Source organism: Euleptes europaea, chromosome 10 (assembly GCF_029931775.1).
Source record: "Euleptes europaea isolate rEulEur1 chromosome 10, rEulEur1.hap1, whole genome shotgun sequence".
Classification (NCBI taxonomy): Eukaryota; Metazoa; Chordata; class Lepidosauria; order Squamata; family Sphaerodactylidae; genus Euleptes; species Euleptes europaea.
Genome location: NC_079321.1, coordinates 74,356,576 through 74,375,227, shown reverse-complemented (window position 1 = coordinate 74,375,227; position 18,652 = coordinate 74,356,576). Strand labels below are relative to the sequence as shown.

Here is an 18,652-nt window from a genome sequence, read left to right as displayed (position 1 = left end):
TAAGCAACTGCGCAGCTTCTGGCTCAGATAGTCTCCTGTGCCCACTGCTATTTTAGGCAACTCTCCTCAAAGTAAGTGACAATGTTCCCATTTTTTGAAATCGGATCAAGTGAAACATGTGGTGATACTTAAATAAAGGATGAAGATGTGATAATCTGCAGGAAGAACCAGAATCCGCTTTCTTGCAAAGGAGAAATAGCCTGTCCCCTTGGTATCTTAACAGCTTGCTCAACTTCAGACGGGGTGTGTGTGCTACTGTACAGGTTACTACTGTATTGCTCTAGTGAAAGTCAGGCTTGGGTAGGGTTTGTTAAAAGAGTATACATGCTAAACTAGATTCAGATGTCTTTCGGGGGGCCTATATGAGCTTGTATATTGCATATGCACACATGAGCTTGTATATTCTAAAAAATAGGAAACCAGACACAAACATCCAGATAAGGGCAAGAGACTGTGGCAAACGTTAAAGACTGAGCTATTTTTAGCTACATTAATTTTGCGGGTTCCACTGTGACTGCCAAAGAGATTTAATGCTGGCTGAAGAAGCCAATGTATATTGGTGGCTATACATCCAGAAGGCGTTCCCGGGCTCCGCTCTGAGCTTCGCTGGGCACTTTGTGCCATGTTCTTGCATATTTCAAATGTTTGATACGTGGATTTGCAATTTGTGGTCCAATTGAGACTGCTCATTGTTTGAGGCTCACAAGCCCCTTGCTAGTGGACTTCTCCATCCTCCCTTGTGGACTGCTATTGCTTTGTGTGGTCTTTGCTTATGTTGTTGAAAAAACTTTTGTTTGCACATTCACATTACTGTTACAATGTTTGTATTTTCATATAATTGTTGAAATACACAAATAGTTGCTCATTGAATTCTATTGAGTATATATTGGCTTAGTACTGGTTGTTCTTATCAAGTAGAGACAGAAATGAGAGAAGAAATTTCCAGGTTCCTGGAAAGGGGGAGAACTGCTAGAGAGCAAGAATTTAACATGACTATCTATAGCTGCCTATCCCAGGTTTTTTTTATTTTTGCAAAGATGTGTTAGCTGTATTTTTGTACAAAACAATTATGACAGCTAGTTCAACAGATTACAGTGCCAAAAAGATTCAGACCCATTCTATCCTCTGTTAAAAAATCAAAGTGCAGGGGACTAATGTGACATTTTTCCACATTAATTTCTGCTTAAGAGAGGTTGGCACTGTTTGTATGAATTAGCCCCTAGAAGATATCACCTTTGGCACCCATTCATGTTCCAGTTAAAGCTCATGGTAGGTGCAAACTGTGTTACAGGAACACCGGTGAAGTTAACTTATAGAAGATATATTCCCATGCTTAGCACACTCCCCAGGCCTTGACTAAGCCATTTGAAGTGAAGCATGAGGGAAAACTTGGATGGCAATAACATTACATAACATTTCATCTTGAACTAAATGTTACCATAGGGATTGGGCACATCTTTCTTGGCTCTTAATCAGCAGTATGAGAAAAAAAACTTATGAGAAAAATAAGTTGACTAGAAAGCTTTGAAATACTAATTTTGTCTTTCACAAGTTTGCTTAAACAAAATGTTTTTAAAAATCAGCATTTCTTACAGCAGCTAGATAGTGCTGCATAAGTTATTTCTGAATACCTTAATTCTCTTATATTGTTTACTTACTGATTGCAAAGAAACAGAAACCTACAGCCAGAGAGTCCTTGAGTAGAGGAAAACCGTTTATTGGTAACAAAGAAGTACTTTTGTTGTGGCACTGAAAGCTCATTACAAAAGGCGGCAATCCACCAAGTCAGTGAATTAAAAAGAGGCTGTGGAACAACAGTGGGTTGTAGACTTAGGACAAATGCCATGTCTAAAACTGCAGCCTGACCTTTAAATAAAACCAGTCAAAGATCAAAGCAGGTACAAGTGTAGAAATGAGAGGTAATAAGAAATTAAAGACAAGCTGGTAACTTGTTCACAAATACCAAGTATCCGAAATCCAATTTAAAACAGATTATTTGAACCCATGACTAAATATATAACATATATACATATATGGACAAATTTCTATAGAATACAACATCTGTAGAGGTCAGTTTCAAAAGTGGAACAACCATTTCTTGTAGAAGCTGGATGTGGAAAAGAAGCATTTATAAAGTAACACTCTGAGTCTGTTGGCACGCATAGGACCCACTTATTTTTTTCCAAGTTACCACGTTCTACAGCCACATACAAAAACAAACATAGAAACAACCAGGAACCATTTCTAAACAGGTACCTTCAATCTGCCAGTAAGTCCTAGCCAGAGAATCATGGTTGTTGCCTCTGGTAGTACTTGATTCAAACTTCCACTCGGTCAACCAAATCACATGGAGAATATATACAGTGCTTACATAGCTGAATTGGTCTTAAGCAGAGGTGTGGAGAAAACCAATACCATCTCTTCTATCTAGCACTGAAGCGCCTCTTCTGTTTCTGGAAGACGAGCGCCCACGCTGGAACTCTGGGCACTGGCATGGGCAGCAGAACTGAGAACTTCTTCAAAACTTCCTCCACTCTGGCTTGCACCTCCGACTTTTGTCTGAAAGGAACAAGCAAGCCAATGACTGATACATTTGGTTAAACAAGAAGGCTAATTTTTCTGCTGTTATTGGCAAAATAAATGCTTAGGACCACTGTAATTAAATACGATCTGTAACTGTAAAAAGTAGGTATTTTTTTGTTTCTTTAACTCAAAACAAAAGGGGTTATAAGTGTAATAGCAACTTTTGTTTTGGCTGTCACGTCACAGCAGACTTATGGCGACCCCGGTGGGGTTTTCAAGGCAAGAGACTTCAGAGGTGGTTTGCCATTACCTGCTTCCGGGTAACGACCCTGGTATTGAAGGGCATCCAGCCAAATACTAGGCAGGGTCGACTCTGCTTAGCTTCAGAGATCTGATGAGATCAGGCGAGCCTAGGGCTATCCAGGTGAGGGTAAGAAAAGGAGGCACAGAAATAATTGCTATTTAAAACAGTTCCTTTGTAGAAAGCTGCTCGAGCTAACTTGCAAAATTGACAATTCTAGAGTAGTATTGACTTCTGCAAGAGGCAAAGTGTGTGTATGAAATAATAGCACTTTGCCCCAAGTTACGTTTTTGTTACAAATTCAGTTTTGGGTAAGGAACGTCAGGAAAGAAAATACCAAGACCACGGTTACACAGCCCGGATAACCTACGAGAACCAATCAGTTTTGGGTAAGATTATTCAAAATCCATAATAGACTTCGATCCTAAGCCTCCCTTCTATTTGTGCTATCCCTTTTTTGGCTGCAGGGGCAATCCTCTGCTACTAGGAGCCCCTGCTTATGCAAAATCAGCATCTTTCAGTGAGCTAATGAGCACTTGAAACCAGAGGAAAACACACAGTGGAGAACTGCTTTTGCAAGGGACTAATAGGTTACAAACTGTAGCTAGGCTTAGGGTCCAAGTCAAATTCTTTTCAAACCTACATCGCTACTTGATTCAGGATAACTCTAAAACTAGATGCGATGTCACTTCTGAATCTGTTGGCCATCATATAAGTTTTCTAATGTTAAAATTTATAAAAGTGCAATCATGCAGCAGAAGCATGAAAATTGCTGTCTAATATAGCTTTTGCCCTGACCTGGATGGCCCAAGCTATCCTGATCTTGTCAGATCTTGGAAGTTAAGCAAGGTCAGCCCTGGTAAGTATTTGGATGGGAGACCACCAAGGAAGTCCAGGGTCACTACACAGAGGCAGGCAGTAGCAAACCTTCTCTGAAAGTCTCTTGCCTTGAAAACCCCATAAGGGGTCTTCATAAATTGGCTGCGACTTGGCGGCACTTTCCACCACCAATGCAACTTTAATTTAAAAATGTAATATTCAGATTCTAATAAAATAAAAGTGTGTTCCATTTTCTTTTGTTTGATTAAATTTTTGTACTGGATCCTGAGTTTTAAAAGACACGGCATCAATATCCCATCTGAATATCCCTCACCTGCCTCCTTAAAGAAACTAGTTCTTTCTTAGATGCTTTGGATCTCTTTCCCCCCCGAGTCCTGAACTCCGGGAAAGTTCATGGCCTTCTCCCAAAGGGCAGCCTTGAGCCTCAGATTCCGGTCTTTGCGGGCATTAGGGGTGAAGAGGGCACAGGAGGATAGAATGTGTCCCTCACCCAGGCAGAGAAGGCAGTCCTTGTGCTTGTCTGATTTCACCATCTTGGTCCTGCAGGACTTGCATTTTTGAAAAGTGCCATAACGGAACCAAGAGACAACTTGAAGAAAAAAGCGATGAAGAACAATCCAAAGAATAGCGAAGCAATCCAACAGACGTCCTCTAACTGCGGAGAAGATGTTCTAGATCAGGGGTCTTCCACAAATGGACTGTGACCATTAGGTGAGACACAGAGTCCCAAATGCTGGGTTGTGGGCTGCTATACAGCCACCTTTTTGTTTTGCACCTTCTTGGGGAGCAGTTGCTTTTGGTGAACAAAGGCACTGTTCTGCCTTCTTCCCCTTGCACGCTCTCTTTAAGAGCAACAGGATGGCAAGCCCACTCAGCAACAAAGATTCATCCATTTCTCTTGCTGTTAGCTTGTTCCTTTATGGTACACCTTTTGGCTTTCTATCTCCAGTTCTGTTGGTCTGCTCCCCATAGTCCTGGCCTTGACACCAGTGACATAACTCCAGCTCTTCCTCTTCCATATGTTACATGCTTGCAGCTTGGTGGTCCAAATGCAGCCACCTTGGATGTCAAAGGTGGGCCCTGGTTCTAGAAAAGATGAAACCCACTGCTCTAGGCTGATCTTACAGGGCATGGGCAGGACATGAAGAAGTGATCATTTCTTGAGTATACACAACCTGAACAACAGTAATAGTGGGAAGATTTATATTTCTCTAATGACATATAACTTGCAGGTAACTACCCCTCTCCTTTCCCAGCGTGAAGTAACAATCAGTGGCTGATCACAGTATAAGGTGTTGATTGTCCCAATTACTTGTATTATTTTCAGTGGCAGATTCATGCAAAACCAAGCAGGTGCAGACCTAGCCAGCCACGCCACTTCTGCTGCATACCTTAAGGCTTGTGACGGTGGTCTCAACCTTTTCTTCAAAGGATTTGAACGTAGGAGAATTCCTGGAAAAGTAAACCACAAAACTGTCAGCCCTTTAATAGATTTATGTCCTCAGTTTCCATTAGATAATGCCACAATAACAAAATTACTCTGTCAGAATATACTTCTGTAGTTCAGCAACTATACACTTGTCATTACCTCTAAATTTCAGTTATGATGATCTTGAGAGCCATGACAACACAGAAGTAAGACCCACTTAAGTAACTGCATATATATTGTGTTGCCATATTGGCTACTGTAATAGTAACAATATGCACTCAATTTCAAACAACTGTCAACCAGAAGATGAATTTGATCCCCTGAGGTCTGCTGGCTTCAGAAATCACTACTTTTCTCATCAAGGGGACGTAGTACTGATGCCACCACTGAAGAGGAACCTGAGTGGGGTGTGCCAGCTGGGGAAAATCCTCAGGACCCGCTACACCACCAGAGATAACTTGTGGAGCATCCTTTCTTTACCAAACAGTTGGGTCTAAAGTGCTAAAACCGTCTCGCATGCAGCTTTTGGCCAGCTGTGCTGCTGCCCTGAGTGAGGCTGGAATGCAAACACAAGGTAACACAGGGCACCACCCATCAAAAGCAGCACATATGAGAACAGTGTACTACTAGATGTTCTATGCAAAATAAATGCACACTAGAGCCCTATGTGACTGCACACACAAAACGTGCATGTTCCACAACTTTCCAACTGCCTTTTTCTGCCCAGTGTTAAGTGGTAGAGTGAGACACTGGGGAGGAAAGAAAGACCTTTTTACTGCCAATGAAAAATTGCTCAATATTCAGGGTACTACACAAATGAAAATGCATTCATACCATCTCCCTTGGTGACAAAGAGTCAGAGTAAAAAGTCCTAAAGACAAGTCATAGTCACAGAAGGCCCCAATCCATATCAAAGCTGCACCAAGAGGGCATTTCACTTTTTTATCCCTGCATGGTTTTGCAACCAAAACCAACCCCCCTTTCAATGTTATTAGACTTTTAAAAGGAAAATAAAAAGACCAGTATGTGTTTTGTGTCTTTTTGTTTTTAGAGGGCTGTCACAGGATTAAATCCCCTGTCCCATCCATGCAATGACCACACACAGCTGTAGTTAATCTTTAAAAAACACTGCAATGATGCAATCACAGATTTCCAAGGGTCTCATAGGTTCTGAGCCAGCGTGGTGCAGTGGTTAAGAGCGGTGGACTCTAATCTGGAGAACTGGGTTTGATTCCCCACTCCTCCACATGAAGCCAGCTTGGTTACCTTGGGCTAGTCACCGTTCTCTCTGAACTCTCTCAGCCTCACCTACCTCACAAGGTGTCTGTTGTGGGGAGAGGAAGGGAAGGAGATTGTAACCTGGTTTGATTCTCCTTAAAAGGCAGAGAAAGTCGGCATATAAAAACCAACTCTTCTTCTTCAATTTAGACAGAATACTTATTTAGGAGTATGGTCCATGACATCTACTAGAATTACCTCAATATACTTAGGATCCAGCTAAGGTTGAAGAATGGATGGTGATCAAATTAAATTGCATGTTAATTCCATGCTGCAAACGGGAACAATGATCTAGGTTGATCCCAAAGAAGACAGCAGAAGCTCTTCAGTTCCATGGAAGGAAGCAGCACAGACCATTAAGCACAAAACCCTTTATCACTTCCATATACTTTACTGCACAAGTTCAGTGTTGGTTGTTACAAAATTACTCTAAGCAATGGCCACAGCTGCTTCCCATAGCTTAGGCAGCCCTGCCCGAACTACGGTCAACTCAAGACAGGTTTCCATTTGGAAACTTTTAACTGGCTCTATGTTAGTGTACGTGCCTCTGAAGCAGGCATATAAATTGTAAAGAGGACAGTCAGCATAATGTGAAATGTGAGTTGGATCTTTCTCCTTTTCTGGGAGAAGCCAATTAATTTCCTAGCAATACGGCAAAAGCACACAGACTGCACCCTTTTAAAGCACCAGTCAATTTTTCATTATTAATATGTTGTGTTTCCTCTGTATTTCTAGGTCCATTCTGAGCGCAGTACGAATATTTACCTGCATCACAGAACTGCGACCATCTAGATAGACTTCTTGGTTTTCTCTAATTTCTGCTAAGGCGTACAAGATATTTTCTGGGTGTGTGTTTAAAATAAAGTAGCAGTATAAGTTAAAAGGGAGAGAACTCCCCCCCCTCATATTAACATGTGTATTTCATAACAGCTAGAGGCTGAGGATTACACATCATTTTCTACCATAGAATCATAGAGTTGGAAGGGACCACCAGGGTCATCTAGTCCAACCCCCTGCACAATGCAAGAAATTCACAACTACCTCCCCCACACACACCCAGTGACCCCTACTCCATGCCCAGAAGATGGCCAAGATGCCCTCCCTCCCCTGAACTGCCCACAGAATCAGCATTGCGGACAGATGGCCATCTAGCCTCTGCTTAAAAACCTCCAGGGAAGGAGCACTTACCACCTCTCGAGGAAGTCTGTTCCACTAAGGAACCACTCTGTTAGGAAATTCTTCCTAATGTCTACATTAATATAAAATTTCCATTACACCACTATAACAAGAATGTATAACTTTTACCTCATAGCAGGCATACTTATGGAATGACGGATAGAATAGCTGTCAAAAGAGCATGGGAGAGAAAAGAGAAAATACAACAATATTAATACAGGTTTGCATTATGATCAGTTTTCAAAGCTTAGAATTTCAAGTCAAAATCTGGTACTCATGACATGGTGGAACTTGCATTATCTTATATAAGTGAATTCCAGTAGCAAGTGTCACAAAAGATGAAAGAGCCCAAAAGAACAGTGCAGAATACAGGCTTCTAACACTTCTTTGGTTGAGGAAATTCTGTAATGTGATTTCTAATGAAACTTCAAGTCCTTCTCACTGATAAAAACTAGTAAAAAGTATTAAACATAGTTCACAGGCAAAAATAGAAGTGATGTGCCTGAGGCGGCAGATTATAAAATTTCATGGAACCCCTAAGAGATATCTGCAGAACCCAAGAGTTCCATGAAACTATGGAAGACTGTCATAGAATACGTCCCAGTGAAACTCCACTTTGTATATTATAGGGGTGTCAGATTCAAGTCCAGTTGCACCTTAGAGACCAACAATATTTTTCGGGTATAAGCTTTGGAGAGTCAAAGCTCCTTTCGTCAGATACCATATGGGTACTGCAGTTGTCAGCCACTGAAAAATATTTTGCTCTTCAACAACATTTAAAGTCAGAGTGAAATTAACTAATCCAGAAGCTTGGTGTGATACGACCTAAATTTCACAGTAACCTTCACTTGTAAGCGTATAGAGAGAAAGGCTGAATTAAGAAAATGGGGAAAGCAGGCATCCTCTTCCTTAATCTCTGTCCCGCAGAGAGGCATTTTTCTTCCATTATTATTTTTGGTAATTTCAACTGCTATTGCTCAATCAGGAATGAAAGCTCATACAACCTTCACGTTCCTCCCATCTTACTTATGGGACTATGAGTGATATGCCCAGGACTAAATATCCACAGCTGCACTAAATTCTGGAACCCAAACCGTTCTTGAACAGGCCATCCAGATATTCACCTATCTTTTCACATACTTAAATTAAAACAACAACAACAACCTTAAAACAAAAAAATTAATGGATGGATTGCATATAGTGTTGCGGCTACAATAATGCCCCTAGTCTGTATAAAAGCAACCACACAGTCCAGTAGTGTTTGGTGCTTTATATTTCAATCTCTGGAAAAATCAGAATTGTTGAAAGAAATATAAGTTTAATTAATTTTTCCTGAGAGGGACACATTTTGAATGACCTTCATTATGGGAAATTGAATGTTGTCTGATCCTGCCAAGAAAGCAGTAAGCTTGCCCCAGGTTTTCTTTAATACACTGGCTAAAACAAGCTGTACAATCAAGATGTTCTTGTTGAAATTATGTAACTTTCTAGGCTTCAAGCTACAGTTCTCAAGGACCATGTCATGTCCTCCTCCACAAAACAAACAATGGATTAATCTTACCCAAGTGATTGTGACCTGGAACAGCAGCACAAGGAAAAATTAAAAAGGATTAAGAGTTGGCATACAGGTAATGAAAATAGCTGGACATAGAATAATCAACATCAAAAGTGTTCACATGCTGTGTCAAAATTAAATGCAAAGAGAGGTAAAAATAAATTCCACTAGCAACACTTACATACATTAGCCAGTTTTGCATGAAGATGTTTGAACACCTGCCAATTTGGTTCACATTCAGTTTGCTGTTTATAAACAAGGGGCTGATTTTCTTATTTTCCTTTTTTACCACTTCATAAAATGTTTATTTAGGATGGGAACACATGAGAAGTTGTCATGCATCAGCTCAGTAAAAAAAGGGAATCAATGCATTCAAAGGTGAGACAGAATAGTACTTGGTGCTGCTGATGGAGGAATAAGGCTTATAAAAATTACACTAAATTGCTCAAAACTGGCACATTCTAAAAGTTGTTTGCAGCTAAACACGGACATTGCTCGTAAAGTTATTGGTTTTTTAAGAAGTTGCAGATATGGTTTTTTTAAAAACTGCCATCTACAGAGTACTTCAAGTTGGACAACTATCACAAGGGTTGTCCTTAACAGCTGTTAACAATGAAGCCATTAAGAAAAAGTAGAGGCTTCGAGCACCCACAAAATGTGGAAGAGTTTCATCTTGAACAAAATAACACAATGGAAGGGCCTGCTGCTAATTTTACAAATGCAAAAACCCCATATTCAAAACCCCTGCATTGGCACCAAATACTCTCAAGCTAATATCTTCAAAAGGTATCAGAGGTAGAAGGTGGTATGTACTAGCAGATACTATAGGAGGGGTTCCCTATTGGAAAAAATAGGGGAGGGAATCCTAGCTGATTTAAGAAAATTTATGAAATGGCAGCATCCTAACCACGAGAATTTCTGGTCTTCCCTTCTGTTGACAACCCAAAACATTCAACTTGTACGTGTGGGGGGGAATAAATACAGTGGAATGGAATCTGATATCAAAATTGTTACCATCCATCAATCAGCACACGTCTGTGTGCATCAAAGCAAAGTCAGTAATTTCAAAAGAATCCATGGGGGGTGGGTGGGAACAAAAACATTTTCACTTAATTCCTGGTCATAAACAACCTCACCAAAAAATCTCACTTTTGGAACAATTCCAATTGAACCTACACCCTGAAATAATTCACACAGTATTACGTTTCTTTATGTAAAAAATCTTTATGCATAGTAATAAAAAAGATAGAGGGCAAAGAAACAGACGTCAGCTGGTTGTTCTCTGGTCCTACAGAGCCTGCTGATGACCCTCCGCAAGCAGAGGTATGGGGACTTTCTGTCTCAAGCAACTTCAGCTTTTGCTTGGGGTCAGGATTGTTCTAAGCACTTACACTGGCAAACGGAGCTTCTTTCCTTTGAGTACTTTTGTAACATACAAATAGAAGAAGACACCGTACAGAATAGTCTGGACCTCGCCAGCCACAACAGCTATGAGGTTGAAGAACCCCTCAAAGTAGTAGCGCCAAATCCAGTTGATAAGGTACAAGGCACAGTACAGGCCCAGGAAGAAAAGGTAGTGGGTGGTGATGGTCTCCACTTCCCCAGTTTTGCTGATCATGAAAAGTTGAGGGAGGATAGCAACTGACTCCAGGTAAATGGAGAAGGTCCACAAGATCTCTAGAGGGGTGAAGTCATGATTGACGAGGAATGACAACCTGCCAACTGAAACCAAGAGATGCTCCACTCTGAATGTTTCATGATTCCCATCATAGGTAGCCTTAAATTTCATGTAGATCAGGTAGAATGTGGCATACGAACAAGCAATGTAGATAAGCTTCATAGAAGTGTTATAAAATGAAATGAATGCAGTGAAGAGATCCAGGTAATGAGTAGTGAAGACCAATGCAAAGAGAAGCTGGTTTTTCCCAGATATACCAGCACACAAGCAGGTCTTCCAGATCTTGAGGAGCAGAATGATGATAGCCGCCAAGTGGGACAGGTTCCCGGTGAGGCAGAAGATGTTCATGGCAGCAGAGGAGGATGGGGGGAAGGCAGCATCAGGGAACCAACTGAGCAAGAGCTCACTGGGCATTGAGCGACGTGGCCCAGGGATGTAGCCAGAGACAGCCAGTGCAGGCTTAGGGCACACCGGGAAAAGAGAGCGTGTGCGAGCGGGCAGGGAGGGGACAGCAAGCAGGTGAAGCCACGCCCCCCTCTCGGTGGAAAGGAGGCAAAAAAAGGACTGAAGACCAATGCAAAGAGAAAAACAGTGTTGCTTACCTGTAACTGTTGTTCATCTGGTGGTCTTCTGTGCAGGCACACATGGGTACTGCGCACGTGCAGGCCAGCCGCGGAGAACTTATGCTGGAAAGCTCTAGAATCTTCGGGCTGCTCTTGCCCCTCCCCCATCCTCGGCTCTTCCCGCCTAAGTGGTCATGTGATGGGAAGGGGTGAGCGGCCATCCCTCCAGTTTTCCACTTCGCCGCCGCGGAATTGACCTGCAAGAGAGCAACCACAGCGGGGATGGAGGGAGGGATGTGTGCCTGCACAGAAGACCACTAGATGAACAACAGCTATAGGTAAGCAACACTGTTTTTCATCGGCATGGCTTCTGTGCAGTCCCACATGGGAGAATAGCACGCTAATGAAACACAGGAGGCGGGAGTAAGGTTGCAACTAATAACTTTTTATTTCCCTTACAGAACTGTGTTCAAAACTGCCACCCCCACCACGGAGTCACTGCGGGTGCCAACGTCCATGGAATAGTGGCGAACAAAGGTGGCTGGGCTGCACCAGGTCGCAGCCCGGCAAATATCCAACAGACTAGTGGATCCCAGGAAAGCGGCTGAGGAGGCCACTGCTCTGGTTGAGTGTGCTCGAAGATTGAGGGGACACTCCTTGCCTGCCGACTGGTAGGCGATAGAGATGGCCTTGGTCACCCATCGTGAGATGGTCTGAGGTGAGGCCCTACGTCCCCTTTTTGGGGCCAAAGAAACACACAAACAAATTATTCTCCTTACGATATTGTTTTGATCTGTGTAAGTAAAATAAAAGAGCCCGTCGGACATCTAATGTGTGCAGGCGTCATTCTTCATCCATCTGTGGATCTGGGAAGAACGTGGGTAAAACTATCTCCTGAGACATGTGGAACGTGGAAACCACCTTAGGGAGGAAATCAATACTGGTGCGAAGGACCACCCTGTCACTATGCACCTTAAGGAATGGGGGGTCATGACGTAGAGCAGACAAGTCGCTGACCCTCCTGGTGGAAGTAATGGCTGCCAGAAATGCCACTTTATAGCTAAGATAATACAGCGGGCATGATGATAACGGCTCGAACGGTTTGGTCATCAGTTGGGCCAACACCCTGGTAAGGTTCCATTGTGGCAAGGGTGCCCTCACAGGGGGAAAAGTATTATTGAGACCTTTTAAAAACCGTTTACATAACGGCTGCGAGAAGAGGGACCGACCTCTCACTCCATCATGCAAAGACGAAATGGCCGCCAAGTGTACCTTCACGGACGAATTCGCCTGTCCCCTTCCTTTTAGGGATAAAAGATACTCTAGTACCCTGGCCAGGTGACACGAGTTTGGACTTAAGCCCTTCTGTTGCCCAGATTTCGAACTCCCTCTACTTACTACTATAAGAACGCCTGGTAGAAGGCTTTCTAGTTGCCATGATTACCTCTGCCACCTCCCTGGGGATGTCCCCCATCATTGGATCAGCCATGCTGTAAGATGGAGCATAGCAGGATGCCACACCTCCCTATTGAAATCATGTCCGGGGTTATCGGGAGTTCCCAGAACCGCCCCTGTGCCTGTTTCCAGAACAGGGGGAAGCACGGCCTCTTCGGCCAAAAAAGGGCTACCAAGATCACCTGGGCCTCCTCTGCAGCTATCTTGCCCACCGATCTGATCCTTAGGAACCTGGCTGATCGCACCCTTCTGAAGCAGTTCTGCGATCTCATCCCATAACATGGGGAGAACCTGAGTATCTCTTAAGGGAGGACTCAAGAAAGGACAATCCAGCAATTCCAAAAAATAGCCATGTTTTATTATGGATAACACCCATTGGTCTACTGAAATGAGGGTCCATTCGGAATGGAATGCAGACAACCTGTCCAGGAAACGTAGGGCAGGTAAACCAGAAACAGGAACAGTTAGTCATTGTGAGCCCTTCTTTGGGTTCGGTCTGCCTTGTGGAGACCTATCACCCCTCTTTCCCCTATTCTTGGGGGGAAACCTCCTCTGGTCAGGTGGATTGAAGGGCTGTCGGGTTTGCCCCGAATATTGGTAAGGATTGAAACGATACCCTCTATTATAGAAGGGGGGATTCTGTCTGGGTCTATACTTGGAGTGGAAGGATGAGGTTGAAGGCCCAGGTGCTGTAATGCCTAATGATTTGGTGACAGCCCGATCCTTTTTGTACTTGTGAAGGTATTCATCAGAGGCTTGATTAAAGAGGGCTCGTTCATCGAACAGCATGTCCTCCAATCTATTTTTGGCTTCCTGCGGCAAATTAGAAGAACGGAGCCAAGAAAAGCGCCTTAATGCCACGCTGGACGCCAAGGTCTTACTGGCAACATCGGCAGCGTGCCTGGCCGCATAAAGTTGATGACAGCCTAAGCGATAGCCCTCCGATTGCATGGCTTTGGCTACCTTTATCTTTTCCTCCGCTATGTCAGGGAATAAGTCAGTGACATGTTCCCAAAGTAACATTTGGTAATGTCCCATCAACGCACTGTGGTTGGCCACCCTTAAACCTAGGGAAACTGCAGAGTAAAGCCTGCGACCCAGGAGATCGAGCTTCCTACCTTCCTTGTCGGAAGGGGAAGAATGAGAGCCAGCTTTCCCCCTGGCTGGGAGAGTATCCGCCACCAGAGAACTACTTTGAGGGTGCTGGTATAGGCATGGGAATTCACCTTCCTGTACCCTATAAAGATTATCCACCTTCCTGGGGATTAACGGATAAGAAGCTGGCTTAGCCCAGTTAGTAAGGGCAATTCCTCTGACACCCTTCACCATGGGGATAGCAACTGGTTCGGACTCAGGGGAGTACAGGACGTCCATTATGGGATCCTCCTCCCGGGATTGTGCGGGATCAACCTTAAGCCCAAGGGTTTTGGCCATTCTAGCCAACTGGTCATTATAGCCCCTAATATCCTCCGAAGGGGAGACAGGGAATGGATCACCCACCACGTCGTCAGGCGAAGGCCAAGATGAAGTTTCAGAACCCCTATGGGATAATCTAGTGTCCTTGTCAGAGTCTGAGGGGTCTGACTGGAAGACCTGCCTTGTCGTGCAGGCAGCATCTCTCGACGTCGAAGCCTGCAGCGTCGATGCCCTCACTTTGCGGTCTCTCGGCGATCTGGTACGGCCCCTCGATGTCGAGGCCCGCCGTCGTGAATCAGGTGGAGTTCCTCTGTGCCGACGGTCCTCTCGACGCCCACCAGATGAATGAGATCGGTGCCGATCTGGGCTCCTTCGTGGCGAAGGGTCCTGGCGTCGTTCGGAATCTCTAGGTGTGTCACGACCGGGAGGTGAATCCCGTCGTCTGCTCTCTCTTTGACGAGGAGGTGGAGAGTGGCAGCAAGAGCAGCTGCCCCTTTGATCCCAATACCGACGGGATCAGTAACACTTGCTGCGGTGCGACTTGGCAAAACGGCGTGAGCGCAGGTTGGAGTCAGAATGGAAATCCGGGATCACTATCACATCATGATCCGACGGGGAGGTCCCTCACGGGGGGACCTCTTCCGCTTGGGGGAGCTGGAATGTCTCCGTTCCCTGGAGTCTTTCCCTCGTGATGGAGCACGGCTGTGGCATCCCTGAGAGGAAGCTGGCGAATGAAGGAGAGACTCACCAGACCTGATGGAGCGGCGATGACGCTCGTTAGAACCGTGCTGCTGGGTCAAGGAAGGGGATCGCCGTATATTCTTAAGAGAGGTTGACGGGGAAGACTTCGGTGCCGATCTCCAAACCCTCTCTAGGAGTCGTAATGGTCCTTAGTGCCGAGTCCTCCTTAGGAGTCAAGGGATGTCCCGGCACCGATCCCTTCTTCGACGTCGAGCTCTTTGGTGGTGTCGAGCCCCTCCTCGACGTCGACCGACGCTGGCTGCTCGGTTCTTTGTTGCGACGGGGAGATTTCTCAGGGGCCCCTGTAGTAGACGATGTTGTCTTTTTGGAGCTAGTAGAGGCATCCGGCTTTTTCTTTTTCTTAGAGGATGAAGAAGGGGATTTTTTGGCGGAGGCCTTAAGGACGGGAGCAAGGGATTGCTCATAGAGATAAGCTTTAAGTTTCAGGGCCCTGTCCTGGCGGGTGCAGTGGGTAAGCGAGCTGCAATGTCTGCAGGACGCAGTGATATGACCCCCCCCAGGCAATAGATGCACTCGTCGTGCTCGTCTAATTGCGACATTTTATAGCTGCACGAGGAACATTTTTTGAAAAGGGCCATCATATTTTCCATATGACAACTTAATAATAGGAGCTCACCAGAAAACGTTCTATCTCACGCGGTGGCGAAGAAAGAACTGTAGGGACGGCCGCTCGCCCCCCCTGTCACATGACCACTTAGGCGGGAAGAGCCAAGGATGGGGGAGGGGCAAGAGCGGCCTGAAGATTCTAGAGCTTTCCAGCATAAGTTCTCCACGGCTGGCCTGCGCATGCGCAGTACCCATGTGGGACTGCACAGAAGCCACGCCGATGAAGCTGGTTTTTCCCAGATATACCAGCACACAAGCAGGTCTTCCAGATCTTGAGGAGCAGAATGATGATAGCCGCCAAATGGGACAGGCTCCCGGTGAGGCAGAAGATGTTCATGGCAGAAGGAGGATGGGGGGAAGGCAGCATCAGGGAACCAACTGAGCAAGAGCTCACTGGGCACTGAGTGACATGGCCCAGGGACGTAGCCAGACAGTCAGTGCAGGTGCAGGGCACACCAGGAAAAGAGAGAGAGCGTGAGCGGGCAGGGAGGGGACAGCAAGCAGGTGAAGCCACACACCCCTCTTGGTGGAAAGGAGGCGAGAAAAGGAGCTAACGCCCTCCTCCGGGGGGACAACATCTTTGGGACCTGATAAAATTGGACCCCTGACCTAATCTTCAACAAACTTTGGGGTTCATGCAAGGAGAGTCCCTTGAAGCTACCCTGAAAATTTAGGAACTCTACCTCCAAAAATACTCCCACAGGAGCTTCGAAAAAAATCCCCATAGACTAAAATGGGCCTAAAATTTTTTTCGGTAAACCTGGAAATAAATTTGAATAACCCTTTGCCAGTATGGGTATTTGGCTTATTTCGGGTTTACCAAAAAAATCAGGCACAATAAACCTGAAATTTACCTTTTTTTTTTTTTTTTTTTTTTGCATAACCCTAGAAATGAATAGAGTTTATGTAATGGCAGTGCTTGGTAGATTAAACAAATACAATCTGATAATTTTTTTCAAAGATGCAAACCAAAGGCAAAGCCCTGCTATACGACAGTTGTATGAACCAAGTTCCTTGGTGATGCAAACTCTATGTAAAGTTCAGTCTTGACCTTTGCTTTTATATAAGCAGTATCATAGAACCTGGTCAACTGCAACTTTCTAGTTTTACTGTTAAATATAATGCAAACATAGTGGCTTGAATCCTATGAACAAGTTCCATGACCACTAGATAATCTGTGCCATGAAGTTTACTTCCTCTTCCAATAAAACCTCCATTTGTGCAAGAGCAATGGTTTTCAATGGGCCCCTGCACAAATGGAATCTCCAACAGTAGAGGAAGCATGCTCCACTGCAGAGACTATCTAGCATGTCCAGAACTTGTTCATAGGATTCAAGCCTTTATTTATAAAATTTGACAGAAAAGAATCCTTCCTTAACTTTTATCTAATACAAGCCTAATTTTTGTGTAGTTATTTTTTGCCCTAATCTAACTAAGGCATTAGATGTATATAAATGACCATTTAGCAAGGGATAACTTGCCATGGGTAAGCACAAAACCATTTAGACAGCCAGTTTTCTATACCATCCTACCATATGTTAAGGAGAATTTTAACCATACCTCAAGTATAGATGTGGGACAAAATAATAAACTACATCAATGAACCCTGACTTGCCTAGCCCCAAGCTAGCCTGATCTCGTCAGATCTCAAAAGCTAAGCAGGGTCGGCTCTGGTTAGTATTTGGATGGGCGGCCTCCAAGGAATAGCAGGGTCATGATGTGACGTGGAACCTGGCAATGGCAAACCACCTCTGAACGTCTCTTGTCTTGACAGCCCTATATGGTCGCCATAAGTCAGCTGTGACTTGATAGTACAAAAGTATATATCAATGAATTCTGCACTCATATCTCCAGCTGGATTGAATAACAAGAGCTGCCTTATATTGAGTTAGACCATGAACAAATGAAGCTATGTTTGTAATGGCCTATGGCTAAATGCAAATAAAACCATTCAATCTAAAAAAATGAAGCTACCTTATACTGAATCAGACCAGTGATCCATCAAGGTCACTGCCTACTCAGACAATGAAAGATACAATAGAAGATATATTTTAAAAACTGCCATATTTGTTAATAATTGGCCTCGGTTTAAAAATAAATTTGAATTAGCGCTGTTTCACATGCTTCAGATTAAGGCTGTATTCCTATGTATGCTTATAGTGAATCAAACCATAGGTCCATCAAGATCAGTATTGTCTACTCAGACTTACAGCAGCTCTCCAGGGTCTCAGGCAGAGGTCTTTCACATCAGCTACTGCCTGCCTCATATTTACTTCTTATCTCCGCTTAGGATAGCACTGAACTCTACCTCTGTCATACCTTCTTTCTTCTCTCCTTATTTGGAAACTGTTACAATGAGGAACCTCCAATGGTCTCACTTCCTCCTATCCCAAAGACTTATCCCTTCTTTATATAGAATCAGACCTTCCTTGGTGTGCAGATGTTCCCAGGGTCCAAGAACACCTCAGCCCCCTCAGTCAAGAGGTTTGCCTCTGACTTTGCATGAATTCCCTCCCTTCACTTCAAGCCCAGGAAATCCATATATTTTGTTCCTATTATTTCCTCACTCCTACATCAAGATCTGTCATCATTCCTTATACTCAGCTTTGCATCCTACTAGGGTCTAGCTGACATACTGCATCTAGTCTTGCTCCACATTCCTTCCTCTAAGGATCATTCTTTGGACTACTGTCAAGAACCTCTGCCCGAAATCTTGATTAGCATTCCTCCCAACTTTCCCCTTTAGAAACCCCAAATCTCTTGGTTCATGCAGGCTCAAGATCTCTGTCAGCCTTTTGGATACCTGCTATCCCCAGATAACAAATCCATGAAGAATAGGACAAGTAATATTTTTTCTGCTCTGCTTTTCTTTCTCACCCTTTGCACAAGGATTTCACATGGGCATTGGCATTATTTACATATATTGTATGCATTTTGTTTGGTGCTGTAACATATGTAAATATTATTTTGACAGCATATATGCATCTTGCTCTTGCCCAATAAATCATCTCTATTTATATTAACATACTCCAAGCTCCATTTTTTCCAGTCCTGCCACAGAGCTTCATCC

General features: G+C 44.0%; 1 protein-coding gene across 1 annotated transcript; it reads right to left on the bottom strand.

Annotated features, from left to right (window-relative positions):
- Nucleotides 1-10,489: 10,489 nt before the first annotated feature.
- LOC130483675 (ER lumen protein-retaining receptor 2-like) lies at nt 10,490-11,128 on the bottom strand. The gene has a single exon (XM_056856505.1). The coding sequence runs from the start codon at nt 11,126-11,128 to the stop codon at nt 10,490-10,492; it is 639 nt and encodes a 212-aa protein (XP_056712483.1).
- Nucleotides 11,129-18,652: the final 7,524 nt, after the last annotated feature.

Excerpts from the sequence above, each read along its gene's own strand:
- LOC130483675 (XM_056856505.1), bottom strand. The coding sequence starts at position 11,128 with ATGAACATCTTCTGCCTCACCGGGAACCTGTCCCACTTGGCGGCTATC.